The 22,803-nt window shown below is 52.4% G+C and overlaps 1 protein-coding gene across 1 annotated transcript in view; it reads right to left on the bottom strand.

Annotated features, from left to right (window-relative positions):
- Positions 1-1,891: 1,891 nt before the first annotated feature.
- The window catches only part of MSN (moesin), a 58,928-nt gene continuing 38,016 nt past the window's right edge, over positions 1,892-22,803 (bottom strand). Inside the window, exons 3-13 of the mRNA XM_087972018.1 lie at positions 18,762-18,857; positions 17,616-17,890; positions 16,887-16,970; positions 16,320-16,466; positions 14,431-14,527; positions 11,377-11,540; positions 9,499-9,629; positions 9,241-9,401; positions 7,046-7,138; positions 5,500-5,733; positions 1,892-4,588 (exon numbers count right to left, since the gene is read on the bottom strand). Of these exons, the coding sequence (XP_087828144.1) occupies positions 4,424-4,588; positions 5,500-5,733; positions 7,046-7,138; positions 9,241-9,401; positions 9,499-9,629; positions 11,377-11,540; positions 14,431-14,527; positions 16,320-16,466; positions 16,887-16,970; positions 17,616-17,890; positions 18,762-18,857 (1,647 nt within the window). The 3' untranslated portion in view covers positions 1,892-4,423. The remainder of the gene's footprint in view (positions 4,589-5,499; positions 5,734-7,045; positions 7,139-9,240; positions 9,402-9,498; positions 9,630-11,376; positions 11,541-14,430; positions 14,528-16,319; positions 16,467-16,886; positions 16,971-17,615; positions 17,891-18,761; positions 18,858-22,803) is intronic.

Here is a 22,803-nt window from a genome sequence, read left to right as displayed (position 1 = left end):
TGAGCCCTAAAAATGGCATCTGTTTTTGCAGCTCATCCTGTTGTTGGTTCGTTTCTGTCCACAGGCAATGACTTCAAGACACACACACCCCTCGCCCCAAGTGCAATTGCTTAATCTAGTATGTCACACCCGACGACGATGCAATTTGATTTCTATTTCATTTTGCATCTATTTCTTTTCACAGCCAGTGTTACTTGTAGCTCCGTCCTCTATCTAGGCCAGGGGTGTCCAACCTTGGCAACTTTAAGACTTGTGGACTTCAACTCCCAGAATTCCTCAGCCAGCAAAGCTGGCTGAGGAATTCTGGGAGTTGAAGTCCACAAGTCTTAAAGTTGCCAAGGTTGGACACCCCTGATCTAGGCTATATAAAGCCCATTTTAAATGTTTCTTGGCTTCTTGCCTCTTCATTCACTTCACTTGCAAATGGGCTGGGCATCCCCTCCACCCCCTTCTTCTGAATCGGTTCAAATACTGAGGAATGAAGGGCTCAAGGCGGATCGTGGGGGTGCATCCACTTGAGACCCAAGCCCAGTTTGGTGACGAACCTCTGATGGACCCCTTGAAACAGGCCGAGGGGCTCCTGAAGTCCAGGGCAAGGGAGGGCAAGCAGCGCGCAGCCCCACCCAAAGGCCTTCTCCTTCGGCCGCCGGGACTTGCCTGAACGGCTCTGCGGGTTATTGGAAGGAGAGGAAATACACGTTAGCAAAACAGAGGTGTGAGCTCAGCAACGGAAAAGAAACAGAATTACTTCCAGCCAGGGAAGGAAATCCTCATGCAGGATAGTGGCCCAGACACCATGCCCCTGGCTGGCACCTCTCCAAAGTTTGCGTGGCCCCATCCAAGGCGACTTGCCTGCTTCCAACCAAGGAAGAACCGCAGAGCCATTTGGACAGCGCTTAAGGGGCTAGAAACTGGGAGCTGTGAATTCAGGCCCTGCCTTAAGACATGGGAGTCAGTTTAGTGACTTTGGGCCAATCGCCAGGAGGCGTTGAGTTCGGGTCCCGCCTTAAGCATGAAAGCCAGCTGGGTGACTCTGGGCCAACCACTCCCTGTCAGCCAAACCCACCTCAAAAGGTTTTTGCGAGGAAAATAGGAGAAGGAATAAATACTAGATGTGTTCACTAAGATGGGATACAAATAGAATTGTCGTGTAATGCAGTGATCCCCAACCTTTTTTACGCCGCGGCCCGGTACTGGCATTAGCTGGGCGCCATCTTTTTTTGATGAAAAAGTGCTTCCGGTGAGCTTTCTACCCGGAAAAGCTCACCGGAAGCATTTTTTCATCAAAAAAAGATGGCAGCGCCCAGCAAGCCAGCGGCCCGGTAGGAGTTGTTCCGCGGACCGGGACCGGTCCACAGACCGGTGGTTGGGGACCCCTGGTGTAATGCACAATTCACTCTTCTGTGGTTGTTTACTACTGGGATGCATCCCTGGCCAAGCTCTGCTGAAGGTGTGGCTACTCCCAGATCCACGGGAGCGCCTAGCTCCCACTTGAGGCCAAGGGATGTTGGGGTCACCCTCACAGTCCCCTCCAAATAGTCTGTGTCCACTGTGCAGCTGCTGCCCTCCCCTTGGAAGAGCTGAGGCAACTTGCTTGCCTCCTCTTCGTTGCAAAGGAGCAGCTGGAGAACCTCCGTGGCCTTCCGTGTCCGGCCGCATAAGGGGGAGCGTTGGGGAGAGGGGACCACGTGGCTAAGTAGGGTCGCATGGCAGCAAAATTCTCTGAAGGTGCGTCTACCTGGCGCTTGGGCCACCCGAGGCTCTCCCGTCCAGCAGAGATGCTCTCCACCACTTCCTGGACCAGACACCTGCTGGAACCTCACCCTCCATTGTCCCCATCGGCTGCATGCCACCCCCTGCTGCGCCCGGAAGAAGAGGCAGAAGCAGCAGCTGCCTTGTCTAAACTTTATTGGCACGGATACAGAGAGAGAGGAAGGATCGAGTCAAACACCTCGGACAGTAGCAAGTGCTGGGGGGGGGGGTGTCTCCGTTTTCCCCCACACACACACAGGCTGCCTTGCAGACCCTCCCCTGAGAAGGCTGGTGCTTTTGACTTAACATGTAAAAAGGGTGGTCAAAAAGACGACATAATTTACAGCAAAAGTTCTGTAACACAAATATAAAGCCAGAACCCTCCCCCCGCCCCCCCCCACCAAAATAGATGATTAATTGGGCAGCCTCCCTCCCCCAGAGGGACAGCACTTATCCAGGTGTAGCAGTAAACAGATGGGGGAGCAGAGGAGGAGAAAAAAGCCTCCCTTGTTTTCTAACCCAATAATAAAAAAAAAAAAATATCTCTAAAAATCTCACTGTAATACTGAATGCATCTTACATTAATTTCTGCAAAACATCATCTCTTTACAACACAGTATACATTTTCTATGAAGGGAGAACAAAGTTACTTCCCCCTCAACACTTCTGAGATTAATATTTTCTAATCATGCATAGCTAGAAAAGAGCATGAAATCAATACCATTGTCACTGGAGTACATAATACTGGTTAAAATCAGGGAAGAGCTGAACCAACTACGGAGGCGGAAGAGGCGAAATCTCGGCCCACCCTGGCAGGCAGCTGCCTGTCCTGGGAGCGACTGGGTGGCAGCCCCACAGCGCCCGGCTTTGGGGCAATGCAGAAGCCATCTGGGGGGCAAAGAAAGGAAATCCAGGCAGACCCCTGGGGCAAGCCTAGGGCCACAGTTTACAGGAGGGCCCAGAAGCAAAGTCAGCACCACAAGTTCTAATGCTGACTGAGAGAAACGGAAATCACCCCCCTAGGGAATTCCTAGGAAACGGTTCAGAGCCGCGGCAGGCACTGTCTATGGGGGGGAGGAGGAGGGGATCTTCCCCATCCCTTCCCAAAGGCACGTGGAATCTGGGAGAGGGGGGCAGGGGAGGGCACTCTGCAGGGTCTTTCTTTGGAAAAGAGCCGAGACCCCTCTGGCTGCAAGGTTGCGAGGGCTTCAGGTGGGGCCTTGGGACAATTGTGCTTCGCCACCTTTAGTGGACTTGAGGTGGGCCAACCCTACACCCAACCACCATTGGCTTTCAGAGCTGTGCTGCTAGTTCAGAATAATACTTTTTGGATAAATGCAAGCTGGGGTTGGGCGTGTGTGTGTGTGTGTGCGTGTGTGCCTGTGTGTGTGCGTGCAGGAGGGAGGCAGAAAAAGGCCAAAACAGTAGGAAAATATCCGAATGGGGTTTTTTGGGGGGGTGGGGGTGGCTTTCCTGCAGACGGGGCCATTCTTAATGGAGTTTGGGGGAGGAGGCAGAAGGCCCCACTCACCTCCCGGGACCTTCGCCGGGCAGCCCAGGGCCATCCAAGAAGGGGGCTCCTTTCCAAGAGCCAAGCAGCTCAACCGCCCGAGAGACCCACCCATGGTCCCGCCCCCCCACCGCTTCTGCCGCAGACCAGGAGACACCCCCCAGGGAGGGTTCTGCCAAGGGGGGGCCGCTCGCCCTTCCAGGAGAAGAGGAAGCAGCCCAAAGGAGACCTTTTCAAAACCAAAGCTCCCCCCTCCTAACAGTGGAACGGCTGGCAGCACGGAGATTAACCCACAAAACACACCTTCGTGTAAAGTATTTTTGGTTTTGCATTCCTGGAACTGAGAAGATGCACAACTGGAGGAGGGAAAGGTGGGGGGGGGGTCATTAAGGCACCATCGGGCTTCTCCGTGGGCCCAGGCACAGGGGAGGCAGGCCCTCCAGGGCTGCCGCTTGAGGTTTCCGGCTGACCCGAAACCTCTGAAAGGCTTTGGCAAGGTGGGCCGAAGGAACGGCCAGCCTTTTTCCTTTGGGGAAGACGAGAGTTCTGCAGCAAACCTGCCCCCAAGGAGGCAAGGAGCCCCCGACCCTGTTCCACAGCCTCAGTCAGGAGCCCCTGGAGAAGGGAAGGCGCGCCGAGGGACCGGCCTGGTCCGCTCAGCGCTTTGCTCTTTGGCGCCAAGAGGGGAGAAGGCACGTCGGCCATCGCCCTCGGGGGGCTCCTCTTCCCAAGCAGAGCATCTACCTGGACAAGCCAAGGCCCCGGCAGGGACAGGACGCCGCAAGGCCCTGCCCCTCCAGACCCGGGCAAGGGAGGCTAGGAGGGGGAAGTGGTCCCTGGCGAGGCAGTGGCTCCACTGGCAGCTCAGTGGTACCGGCCGTGGCGGCACTAATATTTTCCTTATAAGCAATAAAAAGTACAGTGACACTTAAGCTAACCAGCCCTGCTAGAGGCCGGCCGGCCGCTGGGAGACCTCAGTAATAACAATAAGGCACAAGGGGCGTTTGCTTTTCCTTCCTGTTTGGTCCTGTTTTGCACACCAGCCCAAGAGGCCGATCTAATCCCTCTCCGGTAGTGGATGGTTCCAGCATCATTGCAAATTTGCATTTGGGGGGGGGAAGGGATGGGGATTGGGGGGAGATACAGGTGAGGCTGGAATGACTACATGGACTCAAATTCATCGATGCGCTGCTTGGTGTTGCCCTGACGGATCTGGCGGAGCGTCTTGTACTTGTCGCGGCCCTGGCGCATGTTCTCTGCGTGGATCATGTCGTTGGCCGTCTTCTTGGTGTCGTCCCGTGCATTGGACAACTCGGAGGTGAGAGCCTGCAGGGCAGCAAGGAGGGAGGAGGAGGAGGAGGAGGAGGAGGAGGAGGAGGAGGAGGAGGAGGAGGAGGAGGAGGAGGAGGAGACATCAGCCTGAGCCGGCCCGTGCGGCACCCAGGTGGAGCTCCTTCCCTCCCGGCTGAGGCTTTGGTGCGTTGACCCTTTCCCTGCAGGCCCTGACCCACAGGGGCTTCCTGCCCTCAGAGACATGGAGGGAGGCAAGGGACCGCGTAGCCTGCATGTCCCCCGGCCTCCCCCAGCGGTCGGAAGAGTTCATTTGCCCCGGGAGCCACCACTCAAGTAGGCAGTGCCTGACCTGTTTGGGGGGCTTGGGTTTCCATCGCCCCAGGCAGAGATGGGCACGGGGGTGCAGGTGGTGAGGGCCAACGCCCAGGGATCCCAGGCTGAAGGGGCCTGGAGGTCAGGGGCAGAGATCCCACGAGGCTGCCGGCCAGCCAAGCCGCTTCCTCCCACCCATCAGGCCAAGGAGAGCATGAAGGGGCGAGAACCTGGACCCAGGGCCCCAAGCGTGGCTGCTCTCAGGCAGGGGGCTGGGTGGGGCAGGAGCCGGGGAAGCTGTACTGCCTAGACCAGGTGGGGCAACTCACCTCCGGCTGCTTCTTCTGCCCCCAAGAGCCCCCGTTGCCCTTTCCTTTGCCTGCCCCTCCCTCCATTCTTGGGCTAAACAGTTGTGCAGCAGCCGCCATCTCTGAAGCCCTCCCTCTTTTTTGCCCGGGCCTTTGACTTCTTCCTTGCTCCGGGGCTTCTCCACCGCAGCTGCTGGAAGGGCGTCTGGACTCCGACGGCCCACCTTCCCCAGCCAGCAACGTCCAGGTGCCTTCCAGCGGCCAGGGTGGAGAAGCCCCGCCCGAGTCCGCTGGCGTCCCTGGGCCGAGGGAGGCCCACCTCACCTTCAGGTGCTTCTGAACCCGCTCGTTCTTCTCCGCCTCGGTGGTGCGCTGCTCCTCGCTGCGGTCCTTGATGGAGGCGTGCGCCCGCAGCTCCGCACTGGCCTCCGCCGCGTTCTCGTCCTGCTCGTCATCGTGCTCATTCTCTGACTGCATTGGCTCAGACACGTGCGGAGTGCTGGTGACGGACTTCAGCTCCTCCTTGGTCCTCTCCAGGTCTTCTTGGACCAACTGGGCCTGAGGGAGAGCGAGAGAGCGGCTGAAAGCACCCCGAGAAACCTGCTTAGGTCAAGGGAGCCGGAACCAGGCGGGGGGTGAGGAGGTGCAGCCTTTGGACTGAGGCAGCAGGAAAGCAAGGCCTCCTTCCGTGGTGACAGAAAGGCGGCTTTTGCAAGAACGACGAGCCCAAGGAGGATGCAGAGCTTGTGGTTTTAAGGGCACAAAAATTTATCGGCTTCACATCTCCAGATATATTTTGGTGTTGCATATAATATTGGAAAGCTCTTTTGCTTGGCAAGAAAGCTCCAGAACAAGTTAGGTCACCCTAATAGCACCCTGTGCATAAAAGTCTCTTTGCCTTTGCAAACCAAAGTATGTCAACATGGGGCCTCTATGAAGATCTTTGGCATGTTGTCCTCAGCCGAAGCACGAAGGGCCCATTTGATGCCCTTTGCTAAGGTGCCCGTGGAAAAGGCTCAGGCCTCTAGAACAACTTGGCCTGGGGTCAAATGGTTTTCATTATTTATCTTCTCATCCAACAAGGGCCAAATTTCTCTGCCTGATTTCAGGTTATTACAAACTGTAAAAAATGGCCAAGTGTAGAAACTTGCTAAGGATTTTTTAATCATATTAAAATGAAACACAATTTTCCCGGCAATTAAGAGAAAAACAAGACTTCCGGGTAGGAAGAGAAGCGTTGTGTTTGACATCCTCACAGGCTCCTCACGTGGGGAGGGTCCTGGGGTCCCAGAGCAGGAACCCAAATCCCAGCCTGACTTGAGATGCCCAGCGAATGGGCGCCCCAGCCAGCCTTCTGCTGGCATCTGCCCGCTGGGAGGTTTTCGTGCATTTTGCCCTCTGGATAATGGCTGGGATTTTTTTTCCCTTACGGTATCCAAAATAGGACACCGTTTTGTACAAAGGGTACGCAGCCCCTTTCCGTTTGCTTTGAGAGGCAATTTCTGACTCCTACTCCAGCTAGTACTCCAGGTGGGTAAGCGAGCCAAGTTCCCCAGGGCCCACAGTGGCCCTTAGAGAGAGACTTGCAGAGCCCTTGTCCTCCTCGCCCCAGAAGGACCAGCGGGTGTCCTGGCGAATGAGCCCAAGCAGCCCACAGGGAGGAGAAAGAGAAGTACTTCCTATGCGCAACCTGCCAGCCTCGGCGTGGGCTGCCTGGGCACCCTTTAGAAATAGGCCTGGCCCTTCCCCACTTCTCTGGAACAAAAACGGGCATTCTTTGAACGTTTTCCCCAGTCCCGGCCCTCTCCCTTCTCCCGTCCCAGCGGACAGCGCATCTGGGCAAAGCGGTGGGGGGGGGGGGTGGACTCACTTTCTGCTGCCACAGCATCGCCTCGCTCTCCTTCTTCTGCTGCGCAAATTCCAGCTGCGAGATCCGGGTGGTGAGTTCCAACATCTCGCTGGTCTGCAAGGAGAACAGAGCACCCCAGTCAAACCTCCGTCAGCGCAGAAGGACTGCAGGAGGAGCCGGGCAGCCCCCAAGATCACCAGCTGCGCCTGGAAGGGCCCCCAGTCCTTTGGGGGGGTTTCTCGACCATCAGTGGTTCCAGGCCACAATTCAGGGACTAGTTAGAGCCCAGGCTCTCCCTCCCCCTGTATTTGCAGGCACAGAGCCCGACCTTCCACGAATCTGTCCACTTCCACTTTAATATCATCCAAATTAGCTGCTAAATCACAGCTGGTGGCAGTGGGAAAAAAAGACCATTTCCTGCATGGTCCTCCGTTTCTTTCCTCTGCTCCTACTTCCACGGTTCCACCTGTTTGCTCAGCTGCAAAGGTCTAACCTCCACACAGGCCTGCCTTGTAAGTCTGCGAGAGGGCCCAAGGGCAGAAGAAGGGTCGGAGTGGGAGAGACAGAGAGAGAGGGGGGGGGCTCTTAGCATGGCCCTGTCCAAATTCACGGGGGTGGGAACGGATAGGATTTGGGGAGCTCCTTTCCCCATGTTTCTGGAGACAGCATCGCCCCCAGATGGATTGGCAACGGACTGACCGACCACAATTAACACGTAGTCCTCAAGGGAGCTGCGTCGGCATGAGGGGAGGTATGTAGCGGGTACCCCAAGGCTCCATCTTAGGGTCCAGGACTCTTCAATATCTTCATGAACAATTTAGACAAGGGGTTGGGGGAACTCATCAAGTCTGCCATAACACCGAGCTAGGCAGAACAGCCAATTCTTTAGAAGATAGGCAGAAGATCCTAGAAGGATCTTGACACGCTTGAACCCTGGGCCCTAACAAATGGACATTCAGTGGGGAGAAAAGTAGGGCTTTTTTACACTTAGACAAGCAAAAACAAAGGCACAAGCAGAGAATTGGTGATAGCTGGCTCAACAGCAGTAACTCTGAGAGGGATCGGGGAGTTCTGGTGGACAATCCTGTCGGAGCCCAAAGTGTGCGACAGCTGCCCAAAAGGCCAATGCCGCCCTGAGCTGCACCAACAGAAGGATATCCTCAAGGTCACAGGTCTTAGTATTGCTCTGTAGCGCACTGAGGAGACCATGCTTGGAAGGCAGAATCCAGTTTGGTTCTCCACAATACAAAAAGAAATGGAGACTCTGAAAAGAATCCAGAGAAGAGCAACAGAGATGATTAGGGGCCTTGGAGGACTGAATATATGACGAATGCTTGCGGGAAAATGTTCTAACCAAGAGGAGGGCGGAGGCCTCAGAGCAGCCTTGCAGAATCAGAGAATCTGCCCCAGAGAAGGGAGGCCAACCTTTTCTCCAAAGCACCTGAGCCTGAGGCAGGACAAGAAGTAAGAGGGGAAGGTCTTTGAGAGAGATCAAAGCTAGAATTAAGGGGAAATTTCCTGTCAGCGGGAACCATCAGCAGAACGGCTGGGGTGGGTGCTCCATCACGGGAGGTTTTCAAGAAGAAGTATGCTAGAACCACGCCAGTCAGAATCATGTAGGGTTTCCCGCCTAAACAGGGGGTTGGTCTAGAAGACCTCCAAGGTCCCTTCCAACTCCTGTTCTTTGATTGTCCTTCTGCTAATCAGCTGCAGGCTTTGGAAGGAGGAGGTTGAGTCCAACCCATCGGAGGCCTGAGCTGGTCCAGGAGAAGAGGCGCCTCCTGCCCTTTCGGGGACTCGGGGGGTGGGGGGTGTCTTTGCATGCCCCACACCAGGAAGTGCATCTCCTCTTGGGCTGCGCATCTTTGGAAGGCATGCCCTTTGGAAGTGGGTTGGGGTCCTGGATGAAGCAGCATTTGAAATTAAATTCATTGAAATAAATGAACGGCGGCATCATTCGTTGATGGTCAAAGGGACGGGAGGGATCCTTCCCCCTTTGCCTGAGGCCGAGAGGGCTACTCCAAGGCCGCCTCCTCCTCCTCCTCCTCCTCCTCCTCCTCCTCCTCCCTCCTCCTCTCCTCTCTCCCAGCAGCACCTGCCTTTCGGCCGCCTTGGCTGCAGAGCTGACCTTCCCATTGCCCGCCCCCAAATGCAGGCCCCGCTGCCAAGGAGGGCAGAGCCCAAGACGAAGGCGCAGCTCTCCCCGGGCGACCTACCAGCTGCTCCTGGGTCTTCTTCTGGTCGTTGGAGGCTTTCAACAAGGCTTCTTTGGCCTCCTCGGCTTCCTGCCGCTCCCTGGCCAGCTTCTCCGCCTCCTCCTGGGCTCGCTTCCTCTCCTGCTCCAGCTCCAGGGCCCTGCGCGTTTGCTCCTCCAGCTCTGGGGAAAGAGGCCGAGAGCGTCAGCCCTTCTGCCCCCCACCCTCCCAGGGCTCCTCTCCCCCGGGGCCCATCCTGAGGCCGGGCCTCCTGCCCACCTTGTTGAGCTTTCTTGGTTTGCTCCTCAATTTGTCGGAGCTTCTCCATCAGCTCTTCTTTCTCGCGTTCAATCTTTTCCTTCTCCTTCTCGGCCATCTCCCTCTTCTTCTTCTCGTTCTCCAGCAAAGCCCTGAGAGGAAAGGAAGCAGCATGCAGCAAATTTCGTGCCTCCTTTATATAAAAACAACCCGGCTGCTCGGGGCTTCCAGGGTTCATTTTAGTCACAGGCCCAGAATCAAAGCTGAAAGTGGCCTTAGAGGCAATCTAGTCCCGGGATGGAGAACCTATGCCATGTGTGCTGGAAGGAATAGGCAGAGCCATCTCTCCAGACACGTCCACCGTTTGCCCGTTGCTCTTCCGGGTTCTGGCACACGCCTGGTGTGCCGGCCAGGTGGTCTTGGTGCGCATGTGTGCGTTAGAAACGGGAAGACCAGGTGGCCGGCACGAAGGCACACGTTGAGAGCTGCTCGTCCGCTTTCTGGTGCACGCACACATGTCTGCGCTTAGAGGTGCCTTCAGGGTTAACCACCACTGATCTAGTCCGGCCTCCTGCTCAGCACAGGATTCCCCCTAGCAAACGTCTGATGGATGGCCTCCCTTCCAACCAGTTTCTCTCTGGAGACTCTAGGGACTTCTAAACAAACTGAAAAGGAAGTCAGGGCAAACTTGTCGCCTTCCAAATCTTTTAATCCAACTGCCCAATCTACACACCTCAAATTAAAATACGGCTTGGAAAACTGTACACTTTCCATTCCAAACCCACCATGTTTCTCTGGGTTGCCTCAACAGGATCCCCACCTGTTTAAAAGCTGAGGGACCCTGCTTAGAAGGCGTCCATCCCCCAGAGGACCAGGGGGACCCTTCCTGGTAATGGAGGGGTGCCAGGGATTCCCAGTCTTTGCCCCTATCCCCCGGGACCTCCAAGGGGAGGAGGGAAGAATGACTTTATTGCTCGACATCCCTAAGATGCAAGAATGTGCTTTTGGGCAGAATTATTCCAGTGTGCCATAGAGCGCAAGGCTGCCTTTTACCCTGAGATTTAGTTCCCACACCCCTCCAAGAGCCTTTGACGATGACAGACCAGTGGCACTCACTCCTATCATTGTGAAATGCTTTGCCGCCACATCGTTTCTGGTCTTCCACATACATTTGATAAACACCAGTTTGCATACAGAAGAAATAGATCTACAGAGGACGCTTTAGCCATCCCTCTTCACACTGCTCTGACCCATCTAGAACAGTGGTGGGGGCTATGTGAGGATGCTTTTTGTGGATTTTAGTTCTGCGTTTAACACAATACATAGATTAGTGTCTAAACTTCTGGACCTTGGACTTTCTTATTCAATCTGCCTTTGGATTATGGATCTCCTGTTTAGCCGCTCACAGCGGGTCAGATTAGGTAATCATACCTCTTCAGCCCTTATTCTTAACACTGGCACATCACAGGGTTGCGTGTTGAGTCCCTTACTCTATATTCTTTATGTGCATGACTGCATTCCCACTCACGCTAGTAATACTATTGCTAAATTTGCAGATACTACAACAGTGGTGGGATTTATTTTCAGTCATAATGTACACTGAAGATGGCATTTAATTTCGTTGTACGAGGTGCAATGGCAACGAAGTCAACTAAGCTAAACTTATGAAACGAGAGTTCTAGAAACCTCCTTCCCCCCTTAGAGAAGCCCTCCTCCACACCTCACGTGGTGCTTGCCCTCCTTCGGGCCCTGCACTCCCCTCCCTGTCCCTTGGGAACCGGGGTCTCTGACCGCCGCCCAGGGGCAGGCCTTTCCCCTAAGAAAGCTTCGCATCCCAACCCACGTCCTGCTGTGAGATGCCCTGGCCAGATCGGGCAGCCGTGTGCTTAGCCAACTCACCTCTCCATCTGCTTCTGATGCTTCTCCTCTCGGGCCTGGGCCTTCATCTGCTGAACCTCTATGGTGTCCGGTTTACGCCTGCGCATGTAGAGCTCGTGGTTCCCCATGCACAGAGCCAGGATGCGCTTGTTAATCCTTAGCCGGGGAGCATAGAAGACAAAATCCTTGGCAGGCAAAGGAGAAAGGATGGGGTTAGCCCCAAACGCAGCTTCCCTCGGCCCTCTTTTTTCTCCAGAGGTAACAACGCAACAGGATTACACAGGCTGTAAATTTTAGGAAATGAAGCATATCTCCAAACAAGTTATTTCCTTTTGCAAGCATCTGCCTGTATTTACTATTAGAATTCTTGTATCTTTTGTAACTTTCCATTGGATAAAAAAAAGGGTGTGATGTAAGAGAACAACTTTTTACAGGGAGGTATATCTCAAATGGGCTACCTTAGAGAATGCACCCAAAATCTGAGAGCCAGGACTCCTGTGGGACTTTGAACCTCCACTGCAATGACAGGACCATCATTCCCAGCGCTCCCTCCCAGCTTCCCACAAGCAAAGTCACTAGAGGAGCCAGCGGAAAGTTGCAAGTCCGCGGCCAGAAGGCAGGTGAGTGGCTGCTGCCAGGTGGGGGAGGGAGCGAATGGGAGTGTGAGAGGCAGGACCTGGTCAAGGAGGACACACAAGGATGCAGCACAGATCGGAGCAGGGGGGGCAGGAGAGGTGTGGGGGGTTAGCTCGACACGAGGGCAAAGGGACTGGGGTGTGTGTGTGCGTGGGGGACCTGAGCAACTTCTCTGCTGGCTTCCCCATTGACTGCCACAGCTTCCAACAAGCAAAGCCAATGGGGAAGCCGGCTGGAAGTTGGAAATCACTGCAGGGGAGTTAAGCTTTTTCTGAGAGAAACTGAAATTAGTTAAATGATATTTATTGACCACCCAATTCCAGCGGTTGGCATATTAACCCAGGGAAAACACCAAACCGTTAAGAACATTGAAACACACAGGCAGACCAGACTAAAATAACCCGGTAGATGGGAAAAACAATAATATTGTTTTGGGGCCTTGGAGCCAAATTATAAACAGCAACTCCAGGCCAGGACCCGAAGCCTCCAAGGCCTTGCAAAGACCCCAGGCACCACCTTTATCTTGAGGTGGGAGGGGTCCAGACAGCGGGGGCCACAGCAGAGAAGGCAGGTTTCCTCAGCCCACCCAAGAAAGGGCCACCTTGAGCGGAGAGGACCTGGTGCTGCTGGGACATCCTGGGTGGGCACAAATAACAGAGGAAGAGGGGTCTCCAAGAACCCAAGACTGGGGGGGGGGTCTTTCAGCGTGAGTCACTGGTTGCATTTGCATAGCACCAGAGGCTGCTGGGAAGAGCTGCTCACTGTGAGTTTAGGAGTCCACTGGACCAAGGTAGCAGCCTGGTTGATAAGTGAAAACTAAAACCGTAGTTCAACCTTGGTAAAATCTTCTGGGGTTGCCGTTTTATTTGAGAATGTCTGGCTTCCTTCAACACAATGCTTGTTTTGCAGCTGTCTGTTGTGGTACTCTTTTGAAATTCAGATACTGTCCTATTTGTAAGGAAATTGTTGGTCTGCTCTACGTGGAGTAGAGCTCCTTTCTGTTGAGCTGCCTTGCTATCAGCCCCCTCTGCCACAAAGATACAGCTTAACAGAGTTGGAAGTGACCTTGGAGGTCATCTAGCCCAAGCAGACCCTACACCAGGGGTGGGGCAAACTACGGCCCGTGGGCCACATCCGGCCCGTTGGTCTTTTTAATCCGGCCCGCCAAGATTGGTACAGAATTAAGGTTTGATGTGAATGATTGAATGATTGCATTCATTTGATTTTGACTTATAATGACAGGCATTTTGACACCAGGTGGCGGCCCGTCTGTCAAATTTTAAAAGTCAATGATGCCCCCGGGGCCAAAAAGTTTGCCCACCCCTGCCCTACACCCTTTCTGACAGGTGGCAGCCCAGTCTCTCCTTGAAAGCTTCCAGGGATGAAGCTCTCACAACTTCCAAAGGCAAAGCTGAAGGCAGGTGGAAGGAGGGCAGTGAGAACAATGCTCTCCTCCGCCGTGGGTCTCAGCGCTCTTGGCAGAAAGTCTGAAAGTCCGCCCCCAAGGAGCAATGAAGGGGCCAGGACAAAATTAGGTGCCTTCCTAACTGTCCCCTTATTTCACTGAAATTCAATATAATTAACCCGTTGTTTCTTTCCTCAGACACATTAAAATGTACAGCCTGGTAACACCTGTAAGGCTTTGGGAGTCGCCTCTGGGTTGAAGCCACTGCTGGAGTCCTTAGGGGAGCCCGGCCGGTTGGGTCAGGGGAAGAGAGGCTGGGAGCTCCGGATGGTGGGTGGGGCTCAGCCACCCATGGGGACTAAACAAACCTTGGCTCAGGATAGGATGGGCTCCTCTGTGCATGTATGTATGTACCTATGTATGTGGAAACCGCCCAGAGCTCTTCACTACAAGGTGGGCAGTAAAACACATTCAGTAAATAAATAACCGCATTGCATATTTCTCAACTGGATCGCCAAGCTATAAACCTCAAATGTAGGAGACCGGATCCTTAGCTTGATGCAGGGGCTGCCCACGCCTGTTTGGAAAGGATGCCTACGGCTCTCCTGCCCACCGCTTGGCTTTGCCCAACGGCAATGGAGCCATCAACGGTTGCTTCTCTCGTCTCCTTCGGTCAAGTTCCCGCAAGACTCACGCTGAATTCTATGGATGCCACTTCCTGCCCAGCCAGAGCAATGCCACCTCTTTCCATGTCCTTAGGGTCTCTTTTGTGGCCCGCAAAACTTGCCAACGGTCAATCTTTGTTCTCTTTACTGTCCATCGTGTTTTACTGCTTCATCCCTTTGGCTGCCTGAATGGTTGGCTGAATGGTAGCTCTTTTCGCGTCGGTGACCCCAATCAATGCAGAGGCAAAACCCAGTACTGGCCCCAAAGGCTCCAATGACAGGCTTTGATCTGACCTTTCCATTTCTTTTTTTATTAATCTCTAAATAAATGAAGACACTAAACCAGTTAAGTTGTAAAGCGTAACTTACCGGGGCCTTCTTGTCAATGGGCTTGATGACAAACTTCTTATCGTTGAAGGAAATGTTTCTGATCTCACTCCAGGGGAACCCAATTTTGGGTGTTAGCCTGTGAAAGACGATTTGTCATTGCAAAAATGAAACCTCAGTGAACAGTTGCAGCAATCCAAAGCCCCTGCGTTTGTTCTCACCCTCCGTACGTTTCCCGGCATTGAGAGTGTTTGGATGCAGAAGGGAAGGGAAGGGGCCATGTTGACCAAACGATGCAACTGAAGGGGGTCTAGGAAACCAACGGCAGCTGACTTCTAAGGTGCCATCCGAGCCATCCAGGCCAAGCTGGAGCCCGGTCCAAAGAATGACCAGGCCATACGTGGGCCTCGTCTTATGCCTAGAGACAGTCCTCCACTTACAACCACCATTAGGACCAGCATTTCTGTTGCTATGCAAGGTAGCCGTTAACTGAACTGCACCCACTTTTGCCATAGTTGTCCAGAGAAGCACTGCAGTTGTTAAACAAACCGTGGCTAAATTAAGTGAACCCAGCTCCCCCCACTGGCCTGACTTCCTGGAAGGCCCCCAATGGCGACCCTGGGATGTTGCAACTCTCACCCATACAGGCCAGCGGCCAAGCGCCCCAACTCTGGCCCTGTCACCTTGGGGATGGGTGTGGACTGGCCACAAGTCCCTTTCTTCAGCCTCTTCACGTGGTTGGTCAACGAATGATTGTTAACCAAGGAATCCCTGCACGGTCTCTTATCCTTCCCGCAGATGCCTACAAATCCAACCTTGAACCCCAAAAGAGATGGCAAGTAAAGGGGACAATGCCAGCCACGTAGGCCCTGCCCTCCATGCGCTACTGCCGCTTTTTTGGTGCAAATTGTGCAGCCCTCCCCCACACTCCACCAAGGCCCGGCAAGACACCCCCGTGTTGCATTGCCTTCAACTGGGCTTCCTACACCAGAGATGGGATCGTCTAACAAGACAAGGATCGTCTGCACAAACCTGGGCCAGAAGACTAACTTTTCCTAGCCGATTAACATCTGTGTGTATCAAAAGTCTCTTGATAGATGAAATGACGATTGCCCCAATAATCCTTGCAGCCTGAAGGCCTATGAAGATACAGGCCGTACAGAGACCATTCAAGCAGTGAGCTTAGCTTCATATAACATGAAGCAAAAAACAAAACAAAACCCATCCCTTTTCTTCAATCTGAGGAAATTTCTCACTTCTGTTTCAAGGACAATGAGCATGAGAGCAAAATGAATTACAAAATCTCTGAGCCTAGGAAGTAATTTAATTTCTGGGAAATAATTGTGTTGGGATTAGAAAGCAAGTTACACCTGTTTTTATTGTTTTAGTGTTTTTAAATTGTTTTAATTATTTTATAATTTCATAATTGTAAACTACCCAGAGATACTGGGTTAAGTTGGACAGCTGTAGAAATTGATTGATTGATTGATTGAATGAATGAATGAATAAATGATTCCAGTAAAAATATGTCCGTAGATTAGTAGAATCGTGTGTGAACTGGAAGCAACTAATGGCAAACCAATGCCAGCATGGAGAGTCACTCTGGCTAAGTCAGGGCTGGAGAGAGTCAACGGTACAACCTATTATCAGGAACAATGCCAAAACCTCATCAGTGAAAAGAGACAATTGCTTGCAGACAATATTCCCAAGAATGTGGGGATTTCTAGTTGATCAAAGGAGAAAGTGGCTGTCACTATCTGTGGAGACTTGGTCACATCCAGCTGTGTCCTGCTCTTATAAACCCTCCCCTGTCTTAATCACTCTGTCAGTCAAGACAGACAGACAGACAGACAGACACACACCCTCACACACACACTCTCTCTCTCTCTCTGTGCATTCTATCGGAAGATTAAAGAGAATAGTTTTGTTACCGGTCGTTCTGTTCATAAATGTTGAGTCCAAGAGCATCTACTCCTAACCAGAGTTCTGAGCCTTTCTTGTTCTTAATGCTAAAGTAGTTCACACCGTACATCTCCAGATCTTGTGCAATTTTTAGGTATTCTAAGATGGCATCTTCTCTGAAAGGACCAAGAAAACAAACAGGTGTTAACTTTTAAAGCTATGTTTTGCTGGAAGCATTCTCAAAAGTATCCCCCTTTTTTTGCAATGGTTGGTTCCGCACCCAAGAGAGGGCACTGCTCATTTGACTGGAGCGTGGGGTGCATGGGGCCGCCGGCTTTAGAGTAACAACCAACTAGCTCAGCCACGGCATGGAGACCCCAGGCCCTTGATCACTCTTCCCACCTGTAGAGAAGTGACCAGGGGTTCCGGTAAATGAAAGTCAAGATGGGGGTTGCGGCAGTGTCGCCAAAGCGCCAACTGTTTCTACATGCATCATGCATCATTAGACTTAAGTATACCTTGCAGGTATACAAACAGAATACCTCCCATGCTCTCTTTTGAGCCACAAGAGCACCTTCTGTTCTTGGCAGCCATACCTGAGCATCCCCCGATGTTCCTCATGCCACACCTGGATTCTTTCTTCCCACTGATCCTTGTTAAGTTTATGCTGTTCCAAAACTCTACGGGGCAACAAGATGGAAGACTTGTTAGGATATATGGACAGCTCTGCAAAACAAATTCTTCAGTCACATGGCAAGCATGACCATTTCTCAAAAGAGCCTCCGAGGTTTCCATACTTAGCGGAAGAGAGGCGACATCAAGGTGGGTTGCAGAGGGCACTGGAATGGCTTATGGCCCCCCACCCCACCCGCTAGGCTCGACTCTCTCTCTGGGGTGCGTTTAAACACTTTGTCACTTGGGGCTTTGCTTCCCAAGGACCTCTCCTTCTCGCACGGTTTCCCAGTTTTTCAGAACGTCTCTTTCCCAGCTCTTCAAGCAGCCCTAGTTTGGGATCCGAGTATTATTTTACTGAGGAAAATAAATGAAAAACACACACCAAAGGTATTTGGGCTGAATTCACACCCCGTGCTCAGCACCACTTTATTTATGTCTTAACGCCACCTGGCAATTCGCTCGATTGTGGTTTATTCAGCAAACCACAGCTGAGCGCAATGTGGGGCCCAACCAACCCCAAGACAGAGAGGCGCGAAGGCTCATCTATTGTGGGATAAGGTCAAAACTGCACAGCAGAAAAGTGGGATATGCAGCTCATCATTAAAGATACAGCTACGCGGTCCAAGGGGGAACTGCTGCTTTCGCTCTACCTCTGAGGAAGCAGTTTGTCCGTAGTGAGATAGCCGGGCTTATGAACCTCCTTGTTGAAGTCCCCGTATTTGGACTGGACCGCATAAGAGGCCAGGAGAACGGCCGTCTCCGGGGGACAGTAGATGTCATCGTTCAAGATGGCCTCCTTCACTTGGAGGAAGAAAAGGCGCTGCGTGATGTCTTGTATCAGCTCCTCCGCAACGTCTTCTGGGTAGAATTTGGCCCGGAATTTGAAAAGCAACGGGCTCTCTTTGCGCACATCCTGAGCGGTGACCTGTAGCACAAGGTGACAAAGACAGAAAGAGGAAAAGCCACCCAGGAGCACCAAAGCGGAGAACTCTTGAGTCAGTGGGGGTCTGTGGAGATTAGTCACGGTTGGCTTTATGGGAGTCCCCTGGAATTCCAGGAATATAAACCCTCCCATTCTCCACCGTTCAGTCAGGACTGAAGAAGCTTTGTAGGGGGAGAAGCAAAACGTCTTCAAGGAAAGACAAAGGAAGCCCAGTTGCCTTTCCGAAAAAGCGCCCTCGGGGCTATTAGGCCAGAAGGCCTCCTAAATCCACGACCCGCGACCCCAGCCACGGGGCCCAGGTGGGAGTGCCTGCCCTAAATCCCAGGGCCGCTTGTGAATCAACTCCACTGGGTTGGCTAACCTAGCGTTTCCACTCAGCCTTTGCCCAGCATTGGAGCTTTCCTGCTGCTGAGAATGTTGGGAGCTGAATGTCCTAGAAGGTGCTCAGGTGGGCAACGCAGGAGGCGGTCAGGGCCACCTGCAACCTAGCAGCCCTCTAGATCAGGGGTGTCCAACCTTGGCAACTTTAAGACTTGTGGACTTCAACTCCCAGAGTTCCTCAGCCAGCAAAGCTGGCTGAGGAACTCTGGGAGTTGAAGTCCACAAGTCTTAAAGTTGCCAAGGTTGGACACCCTGATCTAGATGGAAGGAAAGCTCCAGACTCAGATGTGGGGCTGCAGCTGCCTCAGAGAATGACGGGACCCTCACCTGTGACACTCATTCGACAAAGACTGGCGAGGGGGCCTCGGCCCCACCAAGGCAAAACTGTTTCCCTGCCCAAGAATGCAAACTCCCCCCCCCCTTTTTTTATGGGGGGCAGAAGCAGAAGACAAGGCGAGAGTCACCTCCATACCTTCTTGTTTAATTTCAGCCACGTGGAGAAGCCCTTGGTGTCCTGGTACTGGAGTCCAAAGAACCAAACTTCTCGAAGGCCGATCGTTTTCACCACCTGTCCGTGAAAAGCAGAGGCATCAACGCGGGTGCAAGAGGAAGGGGCTTAGGGCTCTCCGCACCCCGGAAGGAGAAGGACCACAAACACCCCTTCGAAGTCTGTGGTGGCCCAGCTCCAAGAGGCCCAAATGGCAGGCAGGGAGAGGCCAGCAGCAACGGGGGATTCTCTTCCTTCCAGGTTGTTTGCATGGAACAAGTTCGGCCCTACACACCCTCCAACACAAACTGGGATTCAGTTGGGGAGCAGCCACCCTCCTCTTTCCCCAGACAGGGGCCAAGAGGGAGGGGTGTGACGGCTCCTCCTGGAATCCCCCAGGCAGCCGTGGGGGGGGGTGCATGGGAGCAGCAACTGCCCTGCCCAGCCATGCCCAGAGGGGCTCCCACACAGCCTTCGCCCCCCCAGCCTCACTCCCCAGACCAGCTGCTAAGGGGCGGGGGGATTCTCAACAGCTATGACTGCAAGGCGAGGTTTGGAAAGGAACGGTTTGGAAAGAAATGGTAGGGAAAAATACAGGACATTCAACAAAGGATGGCAAATATTCAGTTCAAGTTGGAAAAAAACAAAACATTTCCATAACGAGGTAGATCTCATTTTTCTACTCAAATGCTGGATTTTCCTTACAAGTCCTAGCATATTTTTTCTTTTTTTTCTTGGATGCCGGATCCATCTTGGAAAAACCCGAAAGCAGAGTGGACACTTGAGTGGACACTCCTGCCTTTGATGGTTCCTGGGTGACCAAGAGTGTCCGCTGCATCCATGGGGAAGAGCATTCCTGTGTGTGCAACATGCATATGCACACCCACACATACACACACATACACACACACCACTGTGCTGGGCTCCAGGAAGTTCCCAGCAGCTGTGCTGCAAACCAGCCACTCCTCCAGCTTCCCTCTGGCAGGCAAGTCCTCTGGGCTTTGCGCAGTGGGGCCGCATCAGCACAGAAAGCCAAAAGCAGCCTTGCCAGGAAGGGGGGAAAGAGGCATTGGGGAGGGTGGAGGTCAGAAAAGTCAAGATGGCCGAACTTTCATAAAAAGGAGCATGCAGTCGCAGGAACTACCTTGACTTATTTGAGCCCCCCAATTCAGTTCAAAAGGTATGAAGAGCCATTAACGTCATGCTGGCATCCTCTCGCTTTTAAAAAAAAAAAAAACAAGAAAAAAAGGCGCCAGGGCGTAACTCATGCAAAGCCACAGGCTGTCAGCCTTCAAGATTTTCTTCCTTTGCTTTGCATCTTTCGGCTGTCATAAGTAACGGGGGGAGGAGGAGGGAAAAGTATGGGAAGTGAGCTGGAGGTATAACAAACTAGTACTGTATAAACTGAGGGGCGGGGAGAGCACATTCTTGCTTACGTTTCTATTTCTTGCTTAGCTTTCTATCCTATGTGCAGCTGCAAACCTTTATCAAACTATGCCAAGGTCAACGGACAGAAGCCTCATCACCACCTGAAGATGTCCACGTGATGACATTTGGACCTTTTAATTGGAGGAACCATTTGAACTATTGGGGGGTGGGATCATTGCCATCGCTTTGTATATGTGATTTACGCGCCTTATTTCCTCAGATTCAGAATTCTTTTGTTGCTACCACTTGACTTCCAGTAAAAGATATATTTTCTCTGATTAAAAGAGTTTTAAGTATTTCTTTCTTGGATTTTGAATGGAGCACCAGCTGACACAGGCAGCTGTGGTCACCAAATATTCTGCATTAAACGTGAGACCGGAGAGGCTGTTCAAGATTTTGTCTGTCCTGTAAGGCAGTGATCCCCAACCTTTTGACGCCGCGCCCGGTACGGCATCAGCTGGGCGCCGCCATCTTTTTGATGAAAAAGTGCTTCTGGTGACCTCACGGAAGCACGTTTCATCAAAAAGATGGCGGCGCTCTCCGTGAGCTTTTCTGGGTAGAAATGGCTTTCTACCGGAAAAGCTCACGAGCGCAAGCGCCGCCATCTTTTTGATGAAACGTGCTTCGGTGAGCTTTCTACCCGGAAAAGCTCACGGAAGCACTTTTTCATGAAAAAGATGGCGGCGCCCAGCAAGCCGCGGCCCGGTAGGAGTTCTTCCGCGGACGGTACCGGTCCGCGGACCGTGGTTGGGGACCCTTGCTGTAAGGTATGGGACATTTTTTTTTAAGGGGACTTCAGTAGGCAGTACCTAAGGAAATCACAATTGCTGAGACTTGTTTGGAGATGGTGCCTTGGAGTGTTTGACTACAACTCCCAAAATCCACAACTACTGATCTCCTAGCTCATGGAATTTGGATTCCGAAACATCTGGAGGATACAAGACTGCCCAACCTGAGAAGAGACAATGCTGCCCTACGTTGCACTGGTCCAGACCACAAGCGGAATGCCAGTTCCGGTGCTGGTCACCACGATACAAGAAGGACGCCAAAGAACTGGAAGGAAGGCAGACCCCGCCGAGCTGGTTAAGGGGCCAGGAGGCTGGAACTGGGAAGGGCAGTTGAAATAACGGGGTCTGTTTAGCCTAAAGGAGAAGGAGAGGCGTGGTAGTCATCTACCAACACTTGAAGGGCTCACCCCGAGAAGAGGGAGCGCCTGAGGGCACAGTAGGAGCCAGTGGGTGCAAGGTTTACAGGGAGAGTCCCAAGCTTGAGCTACGTTTTAGTTGTGGGTGCTCCATGACTGGCGGTCCTGACTGGCGGTCAAAGACTGAGCAGCCATTTGTCCAGAATGGGAGTTAGACTCCAAGGCCCCAAGATCCCTTCAACCAGAGAGTTCTATGGATGGTGTCAGATCCGTGTATCTGCCATTCTTCAATGGAAGAAGAAGTGGGGGGGAGTTGGCACAAGTAATCCTTTTTGATGTAACCTGAATATCTTAAACCTTATATTGAATCTGTATAACTTGTACATGATATACAACTGGAGGACTGGAGCCAGATGTCTAGAAACTTGTCACCTCTCGGAGAGATAGCAAGAGGAGAAGGGACCATAAAAATGCCAGCTCTGAAAGATACTCCCTGGGAAACTTTTCTAAGATACGTTCCCAGAAAAGCGGGGGTGAGGAATACACATGTTGGTTCTTTGTTTGACTAAATCCACATCAGAATAAGGGGAAGGGTTCTAACTCCCTTTATCTACTACTGTATGCCTGGAAGCATCTTCGATTCTGCTTTGACTAGTACCGGGACCGCTTCCTTTCAATAAAGAATTCCTTTTGAAGTACCTAGCTTTCAGAAGTTCATTCTTTTCGGTTGAAGGGGAAAAGTCCGGTGCTTACAGATTCTTTCAGAGCACAATTCAAGGTCTGGAAAGCACAAGACTTGGACCCTGAAGGGAGATTTGTTCTTACATACCGCTGTGCAGACGTGCACTCAAGTCCCGAACTTTGCTAGATTACAGTGGGCTGTTAAAGGCAACACAAAGTGCTGACCAAAATGACAATGGTTGACATTTTTTATACTGGTATCAAAGGAGGGAAAAAATAACAAAGGGAAAGACAATACAGAACCCTATCATCAAGAAATGCTAAAATGAGCACTGTAAAATAAGTCAATTCATGCTTTAAAACCTGAACAAGGCACACTTTTAAAGCACTAACTGTCTTTAGAAATTAAGCAAAATGGCTATTCTTCACTCTACGCAATTTTTACACTGTTGTTGTTTTTAAGATATAAATGCAAGAAAAAAAAACTTGCAAAAGACAATATAGCAACTTGGCACCGTCTAGATGCCTTCCTGAGCCAATTCACCCCAGATTAGACCAACACTGAAGGAGGCAGCCCAGATGGCCTGAAAGGAGGAGGCTCACTTCTTCATTCACACCAAGAAGGTATCTCGGCCAGGCGCTGACAGGCCGACATGGCTGCCAAAGGCCATGCAGAGGCCAGCTGAGGAGCCAGCCGGCAGAAGCAGGACATGGCTTTTCCCAGGCTCAGGAATTGGCACATCAAGAACAGCAAAAGGATTGAATCTCCTGCCC

This window comes from Notechis scutatus, chromosome 10, assembly GCF_049901735.1.
Source record: "Notechis scutatus isolate UNSWTSFEM ecotype Mainland chromosome 10, rNotScu1.2, whole genome shotgun sequence".
Lineage (NCBI taxonomy): Eukaryota > Metazoa > Chordata > Lepidosauria > Squamata > Elapidae > Notechis > Notechis scutatus.
This window is presented reverse-complemented; position numbering and strand designations above follow the sequence as displayed.